This window comes from Xenopus laevis, chromosome 6L (genome assembly GCF_017654675.1).
Source record: "Xenopus laevis strain J_2021 chromosome 6L, Xenopus_laevis_v10.1, whole genome shotgun sequence".
NCBI classification, from domain to species: Eukaryota; Metazoa; Chordata; class Amphibia; order Anura; family Pipidae; genus Xenopus; species Xenopus laevis.
The window spans coordinates 49,366,630-49,381,977 of record NC_054381.1 but is presented as its reverse complement, the minus strand read 5'-3'; the positions used below and the strand labels follow the sequence as shown (position 1 = coordinate 49,381,977).

Here is a 15,348-nt window from a genome sequence, read left to right as displayed (position 1 = left end):
AATGGTTAGTGGCAGGTCGGGAGATGGGGAAATCTTTGTGTCTGTGGCCAGCTTTAAACTGATGAAACTATGAAATAATGTCAGATTTCTCCTGAAGTTATCTTATCAACTTAAGGCTGCAAACTTGCAACATTACGAGATAAAACATTGACCTGAGAGAAATCTTGGTGCTGTGGAGTAACAACCTGGGTGTGAGAAAAAGCACCGTATGCTGGAGTTGTATAAGTGTGTGAAGAGGTATCGTATGCCAGAGCTTGAGAAAAAAACATTGTACTTATTAAATCACAGCATGAGTGCTGGATTAGGGGGGAGGCAGTGCTCACTTATCATAATAGTGTAATAATGGCAGGCATGTAAATTCTGATGCATGGTTAAGTCTTGTGGAAAGAGACCACACACATTAAGGAGATAAGAGAGTACAGTAAGAATGAATTCACAGGGAGAATAACCTCAGGGCAGCCCCAGCTTCTCTCCCTCAGCAGAACAGAGAATAGTTTGACTCTGTGTTTTTGCTGTTCATCAGTGTCAGAGTTGAGAGTCTCTTCACAAGAACTTCTGGCTGGGTACGAGAGGAGGTCACAGGGTACTCTAAGAGGGGATCTGGTTCTAGAAACAACATGATTAATACCAGCTATGATCCATCTGAGTTAAAGGATAACTCAGAGTCTGTAAATCATTATCTCTAATAACACTTATTATTATTACTCTTTCCTAAATCACATGTTTGCCAGGCTCATTTTCAGGGCAATTTAATTTTCCCTTAAAGGATAACTAATCCCCAGGATGATTGTTACTGAACTGATATATGAGTTGGGACCCATTTTTGTGGCAGTGAAAGACACGTGACCTACTTGTACGGGCGGCTGGAACGGTAACCTGAGACAGGGACCTGAAAGCCAGTGTACAGCATCCATATGTACGTACAGAAAAGAGCTCTTCTAACCAAAGTTATAGACGCTTTATATCCCTTCCAGATATTGCTGTACCGATTTATTCCCCACAGCATTCTACAAATACAGTCTCATAGAAGTTCCTGTTTACAAGAGCATACCATTAATACAACAAAAATGAGACCCTGTGCCAATATACATTTGGCTTCTGCAATGAGTTATATCCTCTCATGATTAATGTCCTTCCAGGGCCCCACTATCTTGCCTTCACCCCTCCATGCTGAAGAGTGCAGATACCGACTGCAACTAACTGTGTTGGAACATGTACTTTGCATGAACATGGCTGCTGTACATTGGGATTATTATTTCAGCAGCGTGGAGTTTAACTTAATCCTAGTTTCACAAACTGTATTAGACAAACTTTAGGAAACAAGGGTACAAAAATATAACATAAAACCACCCATACAGAAAACCCTTTTTCATATAAATTAAAATATACTTTTATTGTATGTGCTATTTGATAATTCCATACTCTAACATTGGTATTTTAAGTACTAAAGGATGTCGCTCTAGATCATATAGGAGAGTTTCGCTATCCATCATCTCTTCCACAATCAGGCCTAATTATTATACCTGTAACAACAATATTACAATTGCTTTCTCGTTTAGGCAGAAAGGTTCACTAAGAAGAAATAAAGTATCTGCTCATAAGCAATCTTTGACCCTAGCATGAGAAAGTGCTTTAATAAACTTCCATTCTCCAACCTATTATCTGGTACTCTGCCCAGTCCGACGTAAATAAATGATTATTTTAACAGCTGGCAGCACATAACATACATTTTCCCTATCTTGTGAAAAAGTGGACAGCATTGTTGGATCAGCAGCACATAGTGCTCTGCAGAAAGACTGAAACAGTCTGATCTTCATCTGCAAATTAAGAGTTGGAGCAGACAGGCAGATTCGGGGAGATTTAGTCACCTGGCGACTAATCGCCTCTTCTGTGTGGTGAAAATCTCCTCGAACTGTCTTCTGTTTGCCTTCCTTCTGCTTGAATGAAGAATCGCCTGACTAATGCACTCGCGACGCTTAGATTTCCAGCATTTCCAAAAACTAAAGCTCCCAGTTTCAATGTTCAGCAGCGGCTGGAGGGACACCTAAATTAAAAGGCAAGTTTTGGTGCAGTGATGTGCAATTTGTAAACTCCAGCAGATGATTAACAGATGGTGCAGATTTTTCCATGTGACACGGAGTTGTGCATCATTTTCCTCCAATAATATTATTATTGTTTAGAATATTACAATTAGAATATTTCTAGGAGTGTATACTATAAACTAAACCCAATTCCACTTCCTTTCCCATTATAATTTCGAAAAGCTGCTATACTACACATTTGGCCCAGAAGTATTGCAACATTACATTTCTTGCACAAATCTTGCAAAAATCTGAAGGCAAACCAAACTACTGTGGAGGCAGTGATAATATGGAGGTTTCCACCCATAAAAAAGTGGTATAATCATACCTCCCAAAATTTTGGAAGTAAAAAGAGGGACAAAAAAAATGTTCCCGCACGTAGCACAGCAATTTTTTGACCACACCCCTTTTGGTGGCCACACCCCCTAATTACCATGTTTGTTTAACTAAATTTGGCAGGTTATGAAAGTTTGAAAATATTTCTCCTCATCTAAACTGTGTTTTTGTGTCTCAAAATTGTTACAAAGTATCTTATTTGCACCTGTTAGCTGTTCTGGGCTCTCTGCTAAAAGGTGAAATATCACCACTCTCCATTCACCCTTTGATAAATACGCCCAGATCTGGACTGAAAGTCAAAATAGACCATGGTATTTCAGGTACACAGAGGCCCAAACAGCCCCCACCAGCCCACTAAATACTGACTTTCTATGGCACCTTATAGCAGCCCCTCTGACATTTGCCAGAACCCACAGATTGCCAGTCCGGGCCTGAATACACCTTTAAAAATCCCATAGAAATGAATGGAGAGAGGCGGTTTTTCACTCTGTGGACTGTGTAGATCTCTAACTTCACTCTTTAATAAATATACCCCATAGACTCACATAAATGTAAACATAGAGCTTGCCACAGTCCCCTTGAGGGAACACTAGACAGTACAAAGGGATTTGTAAGAAGGTTGCTTTTATGTCAACAGAAGAGGGGGCAGATTTACTAAAGGGCGAAGTGGCTAACACTATCGACTTTTCACCAGAAATCACATCCGCAGGGACATTGGCAATTTCCTAACAGGCGCAGACGACAATTATCTAGTGAAAGAGACTGTCGCTAGCGCTCGTACACACTCTATAACCAGGCGATTTTTCACTCAGGCGAATGGTTGCTGCTCCACAAATTTACTAAAGTGCGGATTTTACTGAACGTTAATTCTTTTGCCGGAGTTGACTTTGCCACCTCAGACCAGGCGAACTGCTAAAATGAAGCTAGATCTTCCTCAATCTGATGTCACTTACATCATATCCTGTCTGCCGAAAATACATTAAAGTTGAAAAAACACTGGCGACTTTTCATTTTTTTAAGCGGGATTATCTGCGAAAACTTCTTTGGGTTAACATTTTTCCCCAGACATTTGAAGGCATGGAATATTCGTTTTACAGTGGGCTCATGTTTAGGGCATTATAGGATCTCTTTTGTCTTTATTAAGGTTCCTCGGACATTTGTAATAAAAAGTGGCCACTTCAAGCATTTGCACCAACATCTCTAATAAAGACGTCCATACAACTTTAATGTACCGCCCTATTCAAATTGAACTAAGTGTAAGATCACTAGCGACTTTTTGCTAGGCATAAACGAACACTAGCTAATCTTCGCTATGAATTGCTCACACTAAAGTATCGTTAGCAAAAAGTCGCCAGTGTTCGGTGCCCAGGATGCAACTTTGCATTTTAGTGAATTAGCGTAATGGTAACAAATGTGCGCCTGGCCAAGTGGTGAGAAGTGGTCGCTGGCAAAAAATCACCCTTTAGTAAATCTGCCTCAATATGTTCATTGCCATTTTGCTTTCTTCACCATGTCAGAAAAAAAAGATCATTTTTACTTTTCAACAAGAGACACAAGATCATTTACAGAAAAGATCCATTTCTGTGCTGAACCTCTCTATTTAACAAAAGTGAATTGTGCTGGAGGACAGTTTACTGTTGTTGCACAGAAGCAGGATAGAATAGAACAAGAAAACAGAAAAGCATAGCAGCGAGATAAGCACTTACCAAAATATCCAGACAAGCGGCTTTAAGTAGTGTGATCTGATCTGCTATGGTCAGACTGGTGAATCCAGGTAAGCGTTTTGCAAATTCCACTATTTTAATAATGCACTTTGTGGCTAGTTCACTAAATTTGTCCCAAAGTCCAAGATCTAGCCGGACACGATGATCTGCGCTGGAGTTCTAAAGGGGATCAAAAGAACACATTTTATTACTCACCAAACAATTTTGTGAAACCCTTTTTAATGCAGCCATAGGGTTACTGCAAGCGACTGACTTAAAATGAAACATAAAACAGCTCACATATTGGATAACCTGATTTTGTTTGAATAAAAACAGCATATGAGAGAGATATTACACTAACCCACTAGGGGTTCTTCAAGCAGTACATTTTTTGTTATAGCTTTATTTTAAGTACAGGTATGGGACCTAGTATCCAGAACACTCTGGGCCAGGGGTTTTCCTGATAACGAGTCTTTATGTAATTTGGATCTTCACACCTTAAGTCTACTAGAAAATCATGTAAACATTAAATAAACCCATAAATGATGGGGTTGCTTCCATAAACCCAAAACTATGGGGTTGCTTCCAATTAGGATCAATTATATCTTAGTTTGGATCAAGTACAAGCTACTGTTTTATTATTACAGTGAAAAAGGAAATTGTTTTTAAAAATTTGGATTCTTTGATTATAATAGAGTCTATGGGAGACAGCCTTTCAGAACTTTCTGTATAATGGGTTTCCGGATAATGGATCCCATACCTGTACAGGTATGGGATCTGTTATCTGTAAAATAGTTATCCGCAGGGCCGCCTTCAGACATCACGGGGCCTGTACGGCAACATTTTCTGTGCCCCCTGGTCCCCGCCCACCCTCAAGCCCCACCCCATATCTCAACCACCCCACAGTAAAAAAGCCACACAGACATCAGAGCTAAAACATTAAACCCCTCTAAGCTATAAAAAGCCATTGGTGCCCCCCCACCACATGTTATAAAAAGCCATTGGTGATCAGGTTACCCCCCTATAAGTACAAAAAAACATTTGATGGCCTGACCCCACAAGTTATAAAAAGCCATTAGTGATCAGGGGCCCCCCTGAAAGTAAAAAAATGGATGGCCTAGGCCCCTCCCACAAGTTATAAAAAACCATTGGTGGCCTTAGTTAAAAAAAATTGGTGGCCAGGCCCCCCAAAATTTAAAAAATATAGCTTGCCAAGGTTTTTGTGTCTAAGGCGGGCTAAGCCATGCTTCACATACTTGATTAGCCAGGCCCCCCTGCTTTCAGCGTGCTGCCAGCTTCAGATAATGGGACTCCTTTATCAACACTGGGCAAATTTGCCCATGGGCAGTTACCTATAGCAACCAATAAGTGATTAGCTTTTTAATGCCAGCTGCAAGTAGAACAATGTTTGCAGCAATTTGATTGGTTGCCATGGGTTACTGCCCATGAGCAAATGTGCCCAGATAAATGACCCCCAATTGGACAGCAGCTCCGTGCACGCAAGATTTTTCTCCTATTCAGATTCTCTGCATCCTCATTGGTTCTTTGAGGATAAGTCCCGGTAAAGCTGCATTGGGATTGGCTAGGCTGAAGGGCTGAAGTTCTTACTCCACCTATCCAATCCCTGTACAGCTTTACCGGGACTTTTCCTTAAAGAACCAATGAGGGTACAGAGGATCTGAATAGGAGAAAAATCTTGCGTGCACTAGCCTGCTGTCCTATTATCTGAAGCTGGCAGCACGCTGAAGCATGGCTGGCCCCCCTTACACAAAAAATCATGCGGGGCCCGGGACAACTGTCCACTCTGTGCCCCCCTGATGGCGGCTCTGAAGATAACTGTAGCAGTCCAAGACTCTACTGCTCGAATCCTTACAATGTTCTGCATATCTGTAAATGTTGTGTATGTAGTTTGTACATGTAGTGACCCATATGCTCCCCTATGGCTTTACATGCCAACACTTCCTTGTACTCTGGTTGCTAAGCAAAAGCCCATGTGACTACTGTAGCTTATTAGCATAATGTGTACAGCGTATCACTGGCCCAGAGGCTGATGACAAGTTCCTGCCACTAGTGCTGGGCAGAGGGTGGGACTTCCTCTTTCCCCCTGTCACTCCAGGAGGAAGTGGTTGCTAATGGGAGTCTGGTGCTCAGACCCCAGTAAAGATAATGCCTTGGTAAAGTCAGGGATACAGGGACCTCGTGAATGAGGTGTAGTCATGACAGGGTAGTTCTCTGTACCAGCACTTTCTAGGAAAATGAGGCAGATAGAGCTAGTTTAGCAAGAGCAGCCTGGCTCCAACTAGGAGGAATAGCAAGGGGGTAGCTCTCCCCTCAGGCAAGACTGGTTTGTAGTGTAGGGATCACAGACTAATAGGGATTTATGTTTAGTGCTTTCCCTGATCCAATGTGTGGGGATCCAGGTAACGTTACAAATGCTCAGTAAGGCTACAAATGTATTGTTATTGCTACTTATTATTACTCATCTTTCTATTCAGGGCCTCTCCTATTCATATTTCAGTCTTTTATTTAAATCAATGCATGGTTGCTAGGGTTATTTGGACCCTAGCAACCAGGTGAAATTGCAAACTGGAGAATAAAAATCGAAATTCGTCAAAACCCACAAATAATAAAAAATGAAAACCAACTGCAAATAAACAACCCCTTTAAAGTCCACTGATAATATTTTGACTGGACCTGAGCTTCTATGGGGGGTGCACAGTTTTACATTCAGATGCCATTGCATGCAGGCTATGTCACATGCCAGAGTGGCAGTTGGAATCAGAGGTCTAGAGACAAGTACCAGTGGCAGTTGGGATCAGTACTTTGGTTTGTCTCAGACCAGAGAGCATCTCTTGGTGATTTGTGGATTTCCAAGAGATTCGAAGCGATTTTACAGTGCGGAAAAGCGATTTTTATTTTTGCAGCTGAAAGCAAATTCACAAACTTTAGTTGAGGTTGCTTTTGAAGAAAGAAGAAAACCAACTTTAGTCCAATATTTGAGATCTTATTGGTACCGTCAAGATGAAGAGACGAATCGACGACAGGAGCAGCACCGAGCAAAGAAGAGGGAGAAAAAGGAGCAAAAAGGTGAAAAAACACGGGTGCAGCTCAGACAAGGAGCAAATAAAAATCCAAGGAGGAAAAAGACCCCGACGCAGCTCCTCAACAGAACGTAAGTAGAACCGGGTGATTTAATACGTCTGCATCAACTGTTTTTTGTACCTAATCCTAAAATATAATGAATCCTCATTGGTGGCAAAACAATTTTATTGGGTTGAAATGATTTTTTAGTGGAAAAAGTATTAATCTGTATCAGTTAAATGATCTCAGTCTATTTCAACTGTCAAAATATATGTCAGTTGGTTATCTAAAGAAGTGATATATATATATATATATATATATATATATATATATTTAACTGTGTCTCTCTGTTAATCTGTATCAGTGTAACTATATATATCATATATTTGTTTATTTACCTATCTATATATAGATGTGTGATAGTACATATAAATGTTTGTATCTGTTTAGTGAATAGCTGCTTCTATTGCAAAAACTTTTGCAGAGAAGAATTATTATTCCTGTTGTACTTATTTTTTCCATTAAAGGGGTGGTTCACCTTCAAGGTAACCTTTAGTATGTTATAGAATGGCTAATTCTTAGCAACTTTTCAATTGGTCTTCATTGTTTATTTTTTATAGTTTTTGAATTGTTTGCCTTTTTCTTCTGATTTTTTCCAATTTTCAAATGGGGGTCACTGACCCCATCTAAGAAACAAATGCTCTGTAAGGCTACACATTTAGAGTTATTGCTACTTTTTATTACTATTCTCCTATTTAGGCCCTCTCCTATTCATATTCCAGTCTCTTATTCAAATCAGTGCATGGTTGCTAAGGTAATTTGGACCCTAGCAACCCAATTGCTGACGCTGCAAACTGGAGAGGTGCTGAATAAAAAGCTAAATAACAAAAAAACCACAACTAATACAAATTGAAAACCAATTGCAAATAGTCTCAGAATATCCCTCTTTACAGCATACTTAGGCTAAGGTCACACGGCGAGATTTAGTCGCCTGTCGACTAATGGCCTCTTCTTCTGGTCGACAATTTCCCTGAATTCCTTTCCCCTGCCTTCCCGTCGGCTATAATGAGAAATCACCAGTGGGATAGCACTCACGACGCTTCATTTTACAAAGTCGCATGAAGTTTTCTTGTGAGGCAACTTCGGACGACTTTGGAAAAGGGAGTGCTGCGAGTGCCATCCCACTGGCAATTTCTCATTATAGCCGGTGCGAAGGCAAGGGAATGCAATTCGGGAAGATTGTCGCCCAGAAGAAGAGGCGATTAATCACCAGGCGACTAAATCTCCCCGAATCTCCCCATGTGCCCTTACCCTAAAAGTTAACTCAAAGGTGGACAACCCATGTAACTACTAATTACCATTCTTTAAATTTGTTTATAGCATTTCTCTCAGAAGGAGGAAGTGGATTAAAGAGGCCCCGTGTGGAAGAAGAGCTTCCTCTCCCAGTAGCAATCAGCAACTGCACCATCCATGCTGAGCTTGGGAGTGGAACATTTGGCAAAGTAAGTGCTGGGCTTCTGGGTAACCATACCTGTGTTTTCATATTTAGTATTAAGGAATATAAGAAGCAGGGAATTCCCATATATCTTTACTGAGGTTTACCTTGACCTTTAATGGGGTTTAACTTAACGTGGTATGGTGGCTTACCAATTTTATAATCACAACTTTGTAACTAAAAACCCTGTTTTTGTAAATAGATGTACTTCCAGAGATACTAAACTACTTATCAAACAGGGGACCAGGGAATGTGCATTGATCAACTCCCCTCTTTTTTTTTATATCTTAACTGAGACATTATAAATAACTGTTAAGGAAAGGCCAGATAGACCCTGGTCTAGAGGGCAAATATTCTGAGCTAAAAGGCGGGCCCTTTTCATAAATGTATCACTAGCAAATGTCTTGGGATGAATAGTTTATTTTATTATATACAGGTAGAATGTGAAACAATTTGGTACTGGCTTGTGGAGGAGTAGCACAAAAGTGGCCTATGGTGAGAAAGGAAAATCCAGCCATGGATCATAGAAGTGAACTTCTAACATTTTATTTCTTATTCCGCCTTATTTAGGTATGGTTGGTATCTTTTCCTAACAGGAGCCAGCATATGGCCATCAAAGTCATCAAGAAGAGCGACAAGACCAACATGTCCAACATCATCACTGAGGCCCGGGTACTGAAGACGGCTGCTGGATGCCCCTACCTTTGCCAAGGTCATGGATCATTCCAAACACAGGTAAAACATATCATCACTAACTTTATAGGGTATTTCACATTTAGGTTAACTTTAAGTATTCCCAAAGAGGGCAGGATGTAAACAGGGTGGGTCACGGAATCTGCAGTGGAGTACCTGGGATACAATAGTTGCAACTTTATATAAGAATACTCTTACTATACCAGAGAACCACAAAATGTGTAGAAAAAAACCTCCAATTACCTCTTTACATTTTCCCTGAGATCCAAAGTAGTATTCTTCAGAAAATGCCACCTATAGCTTTCCCTTGCCAGTCTACATAGGAGGCTAGAAGAGCTAGCATTCTTATAGTTATTTTAGTAAAGGCCAAGGACAGCAACCCTGGGTGCAGGATGAGTAAAGGTGTGGGGCAACTCAAGCTAAAACACACGCAAGATAAGCAGGTCCGCCATTGGGGGGTATTGAGAGAGGAGACTGCATGAGAAGGGGGGGCAAGCCGAATAATGAGAGTAACGCAAATTGTGTACATTATATATGAATTTACTTACCCAATTTATGCAAAAACTGCACTCACTTGCCTAAAAACTTACAGTAATTTACATAGAAGCTTATGTAACCTGCATATCAAGCAATGACAGGGGCACATTTCACTGACCCCTATTGAATGAAAAAACCTACCTAACTACTAATTGATCATTTATTTAGTACACAAGGACATTGACCAAAAATGTTGCTACTGTGCGCACGCGTTCATGTCTCTAAAAAAGACACTTTGTGCAAAACTTTGTAATCACAAGTTTTCAGCCATATGTGCTTGTAGTTATTTTGCCTTTTGTTTCTTTAACCAGCGGCATGCTCTGCTCGCTATGGAGTATGTCAGTGGAGGGACCCTAAGAAACGTCATCAAGAATGCCGGCCAGCTGGAGAAGGACTTAGTAACGTAAGTGACTTTATGTGTTTGTAATGGGGTAACAGAGCAGGAGCTGGCCTAGAGTACATGCAGAAGGAAGGATGGAAAGAGGTCAGCATTCGAAATCTTCAGCCAACTGATTTTCATCTTTTGTTTTTGTTAAAGGAAATCACCTAGGGAATCTATGTATGTAATATATCTGTAATGGCACAACAAATAATATCTCTCTCTTCTATAAAGTGCTGTCCAGTAGCTTCACTTCCTATTGCAGTAAACCCACTGTCCCTACAGCAAGCAAATACGTACAAAGCATCTTGTTTTATTCAATTTACTCATCACCTCATTATAATTGCTAGAATGGGGCAAAAAGAGTTGTGTCTCACCCTGTATGGAGTGCAGCCTTTGTTAAGACACATGGAGATGTGACCGTCATTCAGAATGCTGAATGCTTGAAGGACTAGGGCAACCCCTTGCATTGAGCTGTAAGGGCCATGGTTTTATGTCCCATAGCAGTCCTACAGGTGTGCCTAGCCTTGAGTTAGTGGGCCCTCATATATTACAGCAGGGCCACAGCACCGTTATAATAATATCTATAGTATAAACAAAGCAAAGAAATGTACTCACTATGGAAATGTTAATTTCTTTTCTCCAAAGATTCTACGCAGCAGAACTGGTGTGCGGCCTGCAGTTTCTCCACTCTAAAGGGATTATTCATCGGTATGTAAAATTTATAAACATCCCATATATTATCTTTCTATTCATATATTGTTTCTGCATTTTAAACTTAAACCCATTTTCTCTCAAATAAAATTACGCTTATGCAAATGGCACGTGGTGCATTTTGCTGCCTGTATGTTATACACCACAAATCACTGCCAGGATATCAGTAATAAAGTATTAAAAATAGAGTATTAAGCAAATGGAGTATTAAACAGAGTATTAAACAAACTGTAACATCTTATGAATTTGGGGAAAAGGGTTCACATCCTTCTCACCCCCACTCATACTCATAGTACTGGCTGACTCCCAACATTTACATTTACCTCTCACACTACTTACCTGCTCTTTCTCAATTCCTTTTAATTTTTTAACCCTAATGTTTACCTTGCAGGGATCTTAAACCAGCTAATGTCCTGGTAACCAACGAGGGACATATAAAGATCATTGACTTTGGTTTGGCAGCTGAGGGCGTGTTTGGAAAGAAAAAAATCAAAGGCACAAAAGGAACACTGCCCTTTATGGCCCCAGAGGTATGTGACTGTGATTTAATTTAAATGCTTATAGCAGAGGTACTAGAGGTGTGCTTATACTTAAGTCTATTTCATGCATTTAAATACGCAAATAAAAAAATATGTATTTTTAGTGTTTTGCTGGTACAGACTTGGGACCTGTAATCCAGAATGTTAGGGACCTGGGGTTTTCCGGATAATGGATCTTTCCTTAGTTTGGATCTTCATGCCTTAAGTCTACTAGAAAATCATGTAAACATTAAATAACCCAATAGGCTGGTATTGCTTCCAATAAAAAATAATTATACCTTATTTTGGATCAAGTACAAGCTACTGCTTTACTATTATAGAGAAAAAGGAAATCATTTTTAAAAATTTTGATTATTTATATAAAATGGAGTCTATGGGAGAAAGCCTTTCCGTAATTCAGAGCTTTCTGGATAACGTTTTTTCGGGTAAGGGATCCTGTACCTGTATATGATTTTATTATATACAAGGCAATTCAAAAAAGGGGAACAAAAGTCAATCACTAGGTGGGGTCTCAGATAGCATGCTCTGGGTTCCTTCCTAGACATCATTTTAACTGTTCCCAGGTAACCACTGTGCTGCCCAGGGTGGGACACATGCACCCTAGAGTAATTGCTGGGAGTTTACTACTCATGTGAACAGCTTCAGCACAAGAGAGAGTTACAGAAAGAGCAAAGGTTTAGTTAAATGCATGCACTAGAGGATTTTAATAACAATCTTTTTTTTTTTTTTTTTTCAAATCTAGGTGTTACAAGAGAAGAGCTATAATAGAGGAGTAGACTGGTGGGCATTAGGGATCATCGTATCTAAAATGGCATGTGGGACCTCACCATTCATAGAGTACGGCAACAGTACAGAATGCCGCTTGTCGATTCTTCTTGAACAGCCATGCATTCTGATAAGGTTCAGCCCCGAATTGCAAGATCTCCTGCGAATGGTAAGTATTGGAATTTATGGAGAGGGTATAACTAGTTCTGCTATATTATATCATTTCCCAGAGAACTGATACTGTTCCTAGAGATCTAGCAGTGACACTAACTGGATATTCCTGTTTGCTGAATAGTGTATAGCAGGGGTGCCCAAACTTTTTGCAACGAGGGCCAGATTTGGTGAGGTGAAAATGTGTGGGGGCCGACCATTCAGCCCAACATTCAGCACGACATTCTTTGAACCATTAACATTAAATTACAGGAATGGAGTAATTGTAGCAGAACTGATCTGCCACTTGGTCTATACTGCTGCCTATGTGCTGAAGGTGTTAGCAATAGACACATACTAGCACGTAGTGACGCCATACTTCTTTAGTTTACTGTACTGGCACGTCATTACGTCTATTGACACCTTCAGCCCTAAAGAAGAATGCGAAAACAGCGCATCTCTACGTGCCAGATCATTTCACTAATGTGCCCTAATAACACTGCTATGGGATTCCTGATCCTCCTGTGCTGGGGGGCCACATTATTATTAATTTCATGATGGAGGCTGAGGGCCGGTGTAAATTTAAAAACGGGCCGCACTTTGGACATGCCTGGTATATAGGCATTCGGACAAAATCCCTGTGCTATGAGGGTATTACTGACAGGGGTGTAGCTTCATCTTAGCAATAAATATCTGATACTGTTTTCTTTCTTTAGCTCCTGAAGAAAAATCCAAAAGAACGACTGGGCTGCAATGGAAATATTCGGGAGCACCCATTTTTTAATGCCATTGATTGGGTGCAAATAGAAAACAGCACTCTACCACCTCCTTCCCAGCCAAAAGCAGTAAGTACATGACTACATGTGTTTTGGTAGGCTACTGCTCATTATGAATAGGCACTTATCTTGAAATCTCTAGATGTTTGTGTTTTAATACATATTCAGGGCTAGAGACCAGTGTCTTCCTGTACTACAGTATCTACATAGCCGGTTAGGACTAGGCCTAGGTTTATTAACTCTGTGGAAAACTCTCTATGGCATTCCACAACAAATACAATTGCACTTAATATTTTGTATTATACTAATGCCATCTACTTTACTTACATTTTTTTTGGTAACAAACTAATTTATATTTTGTTTAACTGCAGTTGCCACCTGTGGATTTTAAGAAGACATGTGAGGAGCCACCATCATTCTTGGAGTCCCTGAAACATACTATAACATCAGGTGATCAGGTATCTCTTCAAGATATGGCATGTCTGGATTAAATTTCACAGGTTCCAGCCATTTCTGGACCTTTTGGCACTGATATGTTCTAATACCCTACCATCGTCCCCATGCCACGACAAACATCAGGCCCCATTATCAATTCCATGACTTCCAGTCTTCTGTCCTCATTATTGTCATCTTAATTTTGGCCTACCGGAGGTTCCATCAGTTGCCATCTGTCCCTTGATATCAAACTCTGCCTTTAGCGTTTTTTTTATTAGTCCCCTCTAACACTTGCCACTAGTCATTACCATCAGCCTTTACCCCACACCAATGGTCTATCACTCACTATTTCCATTATTCCCTGGCTAAAACGTCACCACCTATTTATGGGGCTTTCCATCTGGTTCTGTCTGACTCTTTCTATCAGTCACTGTCTCTGGCCCTCAGCCAATCAATGGTCCATTTCATCGGCTCCTCACCTCTAGCCCTATTATCTATACTAGTGTCATTCACCGTCAGCTCCTACTATTGGGTCCTGTATCACCATGAATCCAGCATTACCATTGGCCCTAAAACCTTTGCATCCAGGGGTGATTCTGCCCTCAATTCCACCCTGAGGCAGCCTACCCAATGCCATCCTATTAAACCCTGGTGTTTCCTTTTAACGAGGTAGAAGCGGGCTGCATCATTGTGCAGAGAAATTGCTCACTCTGCACTAAAATAGTCTAAATTCCCCTTTAAAAAACGGAATGTTGACACTTAAGGGTACTAGGAACAACTCATTGCCTCCCCTGTAACCCATAGGCATTACTGTCTGAGGCAAGTACCTCAACTAGCCTCATAGCGGGAGCGCCCCTATTTGCACCACACAGTACACTTTAATATTATCCCCACCTTTCATTCTAACTCCAGTTATTTAATTTATGTATGTTATGTTTGGCTAAGGTATATAACTAAAGGACTCTTATTTAAATATGGATTTATTTAAAACATGAATTTATCAAGACAACCTGTAATTGTATAGGCAATTAAATAGAAATAAACAGAAAGTAAAACATGAAACAGGAAACTAGAGTATAGTCTAACAACAATACTGCACACAGTTCACTAGTGATCCAGGGATTTATCCGATTGCCATATTGGAGTCAGGAAGGAATTTTTTCCCCCCTCTGAAGCACACTGGACACAGCTTCAGATGAGGTTTTTTTTGCCTTCCTCTGGATCAAGATAAATAGGAATTTTATGAAGATAAACAAGATTTTATGAATGACAGATTGAATCCTGAGGCCATAAGTCTTTTTTAACCTTACATATTAAAGTAATTACTAATTACTAAATTATGCAGGCAGGATGAAATGCTTAAAAATTACAAAATGTAGGAACAAAATTTATATAATTAATAGTTAAAATAAAATGTCAAAAACTACGTTGGTAAAAGAACTCATAGTTCCGTATTCCCTCATTAAAACCCCCCTATTATAGCACCACCCTCCTTTTTTGTAATTTAATTTTTTTTAACAAATTTGCCTTAAATTATAGGAAATAAATTAAATATCAGGCATTTTATTCATTGGTATAGGCAAAGCAAGGGAACATAGCATAGCTTAAATAAAATAAGCTAAAATTGATTTCAATGATTAAATATGGTGGAAAATAATATGTAG

General features: G+C 40.0%; 2 protein-coding genes across 3 annotated transcripts in view; one reads left to right on the top strand and one right to left on the bottom strand.

Annotated features, from left to right (window-relative positions):
• rarb.L (retinoic acid receptor beta L homeolog) overlaps positions 1 to 15,348 on the bottom strand; it is a 620,347-nt gene that overhangs the window by 17,642 nt on the left and 587,357 nt on the right. For both annotated transcript variants that reach the window (XM_041566005.1, XM_018267461.2), the window contains one exon: positions 4,124 to 4,300. In XM_041566005.1, coding sequence (XP_041421939.1) covers positions 4,124 to 4,300 — 177 coding nt within the window. The remainder of the gene's footprint in view (positions 1 to 4,123; positions 4,301 to 15,348) is intronic.
• LOC121394599 (protein kinase C-like 1) lies at positions 9,199 to 10,504 on the top strand. The gene is made up of 2 exons (XM_041566018.1): positions 9,199 to 9,431; positions 10,238 to 10,504. Exons 1-2 carry the CDS (start codon positions 9,303 to 9,305, stop codon positions 10,331 to 10,333), a joined length of 225 nt encoding a protein of 74 aa, XP_041421952.1. The 5' UTR covers positions 9,199 to 9,302; the 3' UTR covers positions 10,334 to 10,504.

Bases quoted from the DNA above. Each gene is read 5' to 3' on its own strand.
- LOC121394599 (XM_041566018.1), top strand. From the start codon at position 9,303: ATGGCCATCAAAGTCATCAAGAAGAGCGACAAGACCAACATGTCCAAC. The intron at 9,432-10,237 runs GTAAAACATATC...TTCTTTAACCAG, and splicing joins ATGGATCATTCCAAACACAG to CGGCATGCTCTGCTCGCTAT.